Source organism: Macrobrachium nipponense, chromosome 11 (genome assembly GCF_015104395.2).
Source record: "Macrobrachium nipponense isolate FS-2020 chromosome 11, ASM1510439v2, whole genome shotgun sequence".
In the NCBI taxonomy this organism is placed as follows: Eukaryota; Metazoa; Arthropoda; class Malacostraca; order Decapoda; family Palaemonidae; genus Macrobrachium; species Macrobrachium nipponense.
Window position 1 is genome coordinate 11,681,185 of NC_061087.1, and position 7,500 is coordinate 11,688,684.

General features: G+C 34.4%; 1 protein-coding gene across 1 annotated transcript in view; it reads right to left on the bottom strand.

Annotated features, from left to right (window-relative positions):
- The window catches only part of LOC135223666 (glutamate formimidoyltransferase-like), a 236,909-nt gene that overhangs the window by 569 nt on the left and 228,840 nt on the right, over nucleotides 1-7,500 (bottom strand). The window contains exon 6 of the mRNA XM_064262369.1: nucleotides 1-1,382. This exon is cut by the window's left edge and continues 569 nt beyond it. Coding sequence (XP_064118439.1) covers nucleotides 1,179-1,382 — 204 coding nt within the window. The 3' untranslated portion in view covers nucleotides 1-1,178. The remainder of the gene's footprint in view (nucleotides 1,383-7,500) is intronic.

Here is a 7,500-nt window from a genome sequence, read left to right on the forward strand (position 1 = left end):
AATGACAAACTATACGAAAGCAGACAGGCAAATAAATAAAAAATAAACATGCGTGTAGACACACACACTTTCAAGGTACCTCGCACAAAGAAAAGGAAATCTAGCAGCCACATGAACAGAGAACTTCCACAGTCTTGTCCTTCTATCACGTTAACCAATCCCAAAGTCTCGTAAAGTTATACAGATGCTCGCTGACACACCACACAGGAAAACAATGATCAGCAGGTGTGTCCTTCTTAATGTATTATGAATGACAACAAAATAATTTAGATGAACAGAGTTATCATCACATTGACAAATATGGTATCGGCGTTAATGACGTTTGATTTGAAGGTTCAAGAGAACTTTAAATCAATCAATTAATCAACTCCACTAATGGCTGTTCCTTAATCAAGAAGCATCGCAGGGAGGCACTACACAGCGTGTCTTTAATGGTACACTACATATGGAAGTAAAAGGATTTGCAGTACCGGTAAAATTTCCGTTCCAACTCCATTAACTTTAGTCAATCGTTTTCCGTTCAGTTCCCTCAGTTCTTTCTCCATCTAGCTCTCCAACTTCTTTAACATTACCCTGGTTCAATTGTCATCTCTCAATTAAAAACACCGTGGGGGTGAACTCTCCGAGAAGTGAGATGCATGACTAGATTCTAAATTAAACAAACGTATTCCTTCTTCGGCAAACAGTTATAAACTAACTTTTCATGCATGCCTTAGCAAATGATCTCTCCTTACAGGCTTAAGTTTCTATAAATTCCATAACATTTTATGAAACGGGTGAAATTCATTCCCTGCAGTCTACAACAATGAACAACAGCCATTACAAAAAGCACTGATGAAAATACAGTGATCACATTTGACCCTGAGACAGACTTCATGACGTAGTTAACTACAGTTTCACGGAAAGCCACAATTAAAACACTCTACACAACACACGACTTTACGACAGATAAAAGCACCATGCATTTCCCAAACAGGCATTATTCCATTTTTATTCTCTCATCGATTGACCTCTGTTTATTTCATTATTCTCTTTTACTGTTCAACTTCATATGAAATACTGGTTACCTACCCAGTCAACATATTTCTTTTCTCTCTTTCTTCTTTCTGCACGGCAAGTAATACATATTTTGAGCAATTATTCAGACAGTTTTATCCATTAACACCCAAGCTACTTTTCTACATCATCCTCTTCTCCATCATCTTCCAGGCCTCGTCATGGGCGTTGGTGAGGGCATGAAGTGCTCTGGAAAGGATCTCCTCAGGAGTGAAGCCCACAAGGATGGTTCCTGCGTCTTGTACGCCACCAGCCTCCGCCAAAATTCGACCACGGATAACCTCAGCCGGTGTGTAAAAGTACTTCCCGCCAAGAGACGGCTTCATCTGGCAGAAGAATTAAATCGAAAACTGAAGTGATTTATCTGATTAAAACATTGATTGGCCTTACGTAACTAGGGATGTGAAGACTGAGATGTAACTTCTTAAGCGTTATCATGACAGGACTGGAGAAGATTAAAGTAAATTGTCCTTAAGTTTATCACAAAATTCTGACAACCATTGTTCGGACCTCTTACTAAAAGTGTCACACGCACACAATAAGGAAGGGGCGAATAATTTTCATCATATGGTTACCTTCTTTCCAAAACTAAAACGTTTTCCCTCCTTTGAGGAATATACTGTAAAATATGATTTTAACAAACAAACAAACAAACAAACAAAACAAACAAAACATACACACACACACACTGCAAGAGCAGAAACAAGTCTCCGGGTTGAAATTCATTTGGCAAAAGAATCCTTACACACGGGGAGACTTTAAAAATTCTAAAATTCTTAACAGAAGTCCATTTGAAATATTTGTACTTTTGTTTTCTATGATGGCCACCTTGCGCTGGCAAGGGATCTTGCTCGTACACCAGCCCTTAAAATGTTTAGATCAATATTGGTAATCAAATTCATATAAAAAAAAAATCCATGTACTTGTGCCAGAAGCTTCAAAGGACTCGTTTCCTTGAGTAATTTCTTATGGCAGCTCGTTTTGCATCTTTCTACTACTACAACGGCAAAGAAAAAAAAAAAAAAAGGAGTAAAAACTCTGCAGATGCCAGCGACTCCAAGGAAGTGCCCTAAAATGATGCAACACCGCAAATATTTTCTTCAAGGGCCTACAAAACGTCAGGAATGACTTCAAGAAATGGAAATTTTTTTAAATCGAGCTAGTTTGCAAGAGAGGCTTAAGTTGGAACAAAAAATTAAATGAAAATTTTAGACGTGCTAAATTGGAGTTAAAAAGTTCTTCTCATAACTCTTCTAATGATTATTCGCACTTCTATGACTGTTCTGTCCTAGAGAGGAGATTTCAATAATAATAAACAAAAGAGGATCATAAATACAGACACGCACGCACACACACCACACACACACACACATATATATATATATGTGTGTGTGTGTGTGTGTGTGTGTGTGTGTGTAATATATGTATGTGTGTAAATATGTATATATGTGTATATATATAGTATGTATGTATATATTATATATATATGTATGTATATATATATATATATATATATATATATATATATATATATATATATATATATATATATATATATATATATATATATATATATATATATATATATAACTACTCACTGCTGACAGCATACTATAACGTCTCTTGCTCCGCCATCAGTTCCTATACGTAAGTTCATCAATTATAACCATGACAGGAACGTCAGCTTTCCACTACGTAACTGCAAGATCAATCACTTAAACTGGTATCAGAGGTCGTATTCCCTCTCCCTTCCGCGTCAATGAAGGTAAACGCGTTGATGGATGAAGCTGTTCCCATCTCCATGGAAGCTGAAGGAATCTCCTTCACTGGCTAACTATTTCCAATTTTCGATATACGATTGCTTTTAGAACTATTTCACGTTTTCGATAAACGCTCTCTTAAATTTTAAAACTATTTCCCATTTTCGATAAAAGTTTGCTTTTAGAACTATTTCCCATTTTCGATAAAAGTTTGCTTTCAGAGCTGTTTCCCATTTTCGATAAACGTTTGCTTTTAGAATCCCTCTTTTATCTATATATACATAGACATAAATATAATTTATATAGATATAGCTATATCTATATACATGTAATTGTAATAGCCACAATGTCCTCTTGACTTCTCAAAATCTTTGCTCTTTTCATCGGTACGCTTGCCCCTACAAAGCCTTGAGCTTCAATTTCAAAGAAATATGAAGAAATCATGATGTCCGGTAGCAGGAAACGAACCTTTGATACCATAATCACGATGAGGTCACCTTGCCAACACTGACCTTCTTGTAGTCAGATCGGCAAGGTGAACTCGTCGTGATTATGGTATCGTGGGTTCGTTACCCTCTACCGGACATCATGATTTTTTCATATTTCTTTGAAGTTAGATCTCAAGGCTTTGTAGTGACAAGCGTATCCAAAAAAAAGAGCAAAGAATTTGAGAAGTTAAGAAGCCATTATGGCTATTACAATTACATATGTATCTAGTAAAAATGACCAGTAGATTCTATATATAATATATATATATATATATATATATATATATATATAATATATATATATATATATATTTCCGAAGCGTTTCGTAACACATAGTTACATCATCAAGGCTATAAGAGAAACAACACAAATTAAAAATACAAGAAATATAACTTTGACTTTCAGAGTCTCAACAAATAAAAAAAAATAAAAACATACATAAAATTAAAGCAATTTAAAAAGCACTTGCTAGACTAAAAAGTTGAAGACTGAGTGATTCGGAAAGAAGGGAGAAGCAGCGAAGAAAGCCGGTTCAACCCAGATACAATTAACTGTACAGAGGAGGTGTGTGAGTTCAACTTGGGCACTAACTGCTTATTAAATAACGACTCTAATATAAGCAGTTCGTGTAAACGGCTTGTTTGGCCCAAGACAGAGAAGTCAATATAATTGATGGTGGTTTTACAAATTTTTGTAAGATTTCTGATGTTATAAAATTCAGGATTGGACACTCTGCAGCCAGTACGATGACTTACACCATTATTATGTGAATCAGCTCTGACTTTTAGTAATCGTTTAGTCGAACCCACGGAAGTCCCCAAATCACATCTAGGGCAAGTATATTTATATACGACTGAAGATTGCAATATTGGCCAGAGTCTGTCTTTAAATTTGAAAAGTGATCCTATTGAAAGGAGATTTTTTGGAATTAAGATAACTTGCAACATATTAGTGTTTTTCAATTGCAGACTTCAGATTCCTTCTAAATTTGTCGTCTTGAATGTAATGGAATACTGGCATATAGTTTCTTTCGTGGAATAGTGCTTATGGAAGGGGAGTCCGATAGTTTCTTATTTAAAAAATTCTTGCAATGTTTGAAGAAAACATGAGGGAAACCAGTTGTCGGAAAAATATTCAAACAGGAACAATATTTCTTTATGATACAAATCCCAGGAAGAGGTTAGAGTGTAAGCCCGATGGAGCAAGGTAAAAATTAAATCAAGTTTAAAATGATAAATACAAGCACTATAAAAGTTTGAACCCAGACCGGAGAAAGTCTTTTTTCTAAAATCGGAAGTGTTAAAACTATCACCACTTCGAAACACCAAAACATCCAAAAATGGTAATCGATCATTTTCCTCTCTCTCTAATGTAAACTTGATATTAGGATGTAATTCATTGATGTACGAGAGAAATTGATCAGCATTGAAAGCTGATTTAAAAAGAACAAAGGTGTAATCGACAAACCGTTTATACACAAGAGGACAAAAACCAAGGGGGCAATTTTCCATGTCCTCCTCCAGGGAACACATGAAAAAGTTGGAAAACGTGGGACCGAGAGGTGATCCCATTGCCATTCCGTCAACCTGTTTATAAAGATGATCATTAAAAATAAAGGCAGTTTCCAGCACTGCTAATTGCAACGATTTCTTAAAAAGGCAACGATCATAGTTAAAATAGTTGTCATTAGGTTCAATAAAAATTTTATCTAAAATAACCTCGATTGTTTCTTCTACTGGGACATTTGTGAATAAGGATTCAACATCGTAACTGGTCATATATAAGTCAGAGTCTTAACATAAACCATATGATTTGAATTCTTCGGAGTTTCTCAAGGTATGTTGATTAGAAGTAAACGGTTCTAGTAAAGGAACTAGGTATTTAGCTAGTTTGTAATTCGGAGCATGAATTGATGAAAATATTGGTCTCATTGGGGTTCCTTCTTTATGTGTTTTAGGTATTAAGTTCTTTTAAAACTCTATTGATTTTGTCTTCACCTTTAAATATGTATATGTTTACATTCAGGTTTACCAATTTTCTGAAACTTGCTTTCGTCCCTCAGAATAGACTCCATTTTATTGATACAATTTTCTTTGTTCAAGATGACAGTGCCCTTACCCTTATCAGGTTTAGTAATTATCAAGTTTTCATTTTTTGCCAGGTTTTTCAGAATATCTAAGTCAGTTTTCTTAAAGAAAGGTGTCCAGTTAGTCGTCAATTTTCAAAATGCTTGTCGAGTAATATCCGATAGTTGCGACTGTAATTTACTAATATCAATTTTGAAAGGTTGATTTTTTAAACTGTGAAATAATGATTCTAAAGGCAGAAAAAACCTGTTGTAGTTTGGTTTGTAACAAGGCATGCAGAAGTCAAATCCAAGAGATAACAAAAACTCTTCTTGTTTTGACAGTACATGAAAGGAAAGTTTAAATATTGAACTCACACTATGGTTACAATGAGGAAGGAGAACACCAAGGCTTTGTAATTTCATACTACGGCATCGTTGATTACTGCTAATATGGTCAGAAATGTTTTTGTTAAACAGAATTTGAAAAATAATAAAATCAATGAAAGACAGGGTGCTTCGAACACGTTGAAATAAACATTGTACTTCAGATAAATGTTTAGTTACATAAAAGTTTTTTGTATTGATTTCCATGTTTAATAATTTGTTGGTGGCATCAGCATAGAATTCAGTTTGGTACAGAGAGGCACGATAGTTTAAATTTAATAAAATTCGGGATAATCTTGTTGAGCTGGCAGTAATGTAAAAAATCCAGGTCCAACTTGGCTTTTTCGAGTTTTTTCGTAGTCATCTCCAAGGATCTGCATAAGGACAAGACATCTTCGCCATATCGGTTGCAAACTAATTGGTGAAAATGTGTGAATCCTCAAGAAGCGATATGCGCAGATGTGGTTATTTGTGGTTAAAAATTGCTGAGCTCTGTTGACCGTACCTAACTGAACGCTTATGTTGTATTAATTTCTGGGGTAGTGATTTACCCGTGAAACCTATGTAGGACTGTTCACAGCTGAGGAAAAGGATTTTGTATACTCCTGTGTCTTTGGGGACTGGCTTTTGTTGGAAGTTAATCAAGGATTTGGCTGAGGCAAAATGATGAGAGTTGAGTGAAACATTAGGAAACTCTAACTCTTTTGCTTTTACCTACACAAATACCTTAGCTAAATCCCTGATTAGCATCCCACAAAAGCCAGTCGCCAAAGACACAGGAGTACATGAAATCCCTTTTACAGGTAAATCACTCCCCCAGAGATTAATACACCATAACTGTCCAGTTAGGTGCAGCCAACAGAGCTCAGCAATTTTTAACCATATAAATAACCATAATCACAAAATACACTGGAATTTATCACTTATAATTCATAGCAGAAATTGTCAGTTCAAAAGCCAGATGACGGAATCAGCATTGATTAAACAAAGAAATACCATGAACCTCTCAAAAGGAGCTTGGGACTCAGATACTATAGGTATAATCTTCCTCCAACCAGTAATTAAGAAGACTAAAGAGTAATTATTAACTGGAGTGACATAACAGCTGTCATTCTAAAGGCCGCCACTAACGTTCAGTTATACCTAAGCAGTTATGCCTGCACAGTCGGCGTGTGCAGGCAAAACTGAACTCACCAACAGCCAGTTTTGCCTGCACAGGCATTACTGCGCAGGTATAACTGAGCATCAGTGGTGGCGTTTACCCTCATTCATTACCTGTCAGAAGGAGACAGCTACTCTCCATAATAGAGCATTAACTTTCTATAGCATTTTCATGGGCTCCTTTTATTTTACATATATATATATATATATATATATATATATATATATATATACATATACACACATGTACTTATACATACATAAACACATACATATATACACATACATACATGCATATAGTATATGTGTATACACACATATATACATTATAGATATATAATTATTTACATATATATATATATATATATATATATATATAATATATATATATATATATATATATATATATACATATACATTTATATATAACGTTTATGTAGTAAGCATGAATGTACCGTAGTATGTTTACTTATGTATGTATGTGTGTATATATGTATATATGTATATATATATATATATATATATGTAATATATATATATATATATATATATATATATATTATATGTATATAATAAAAGGAG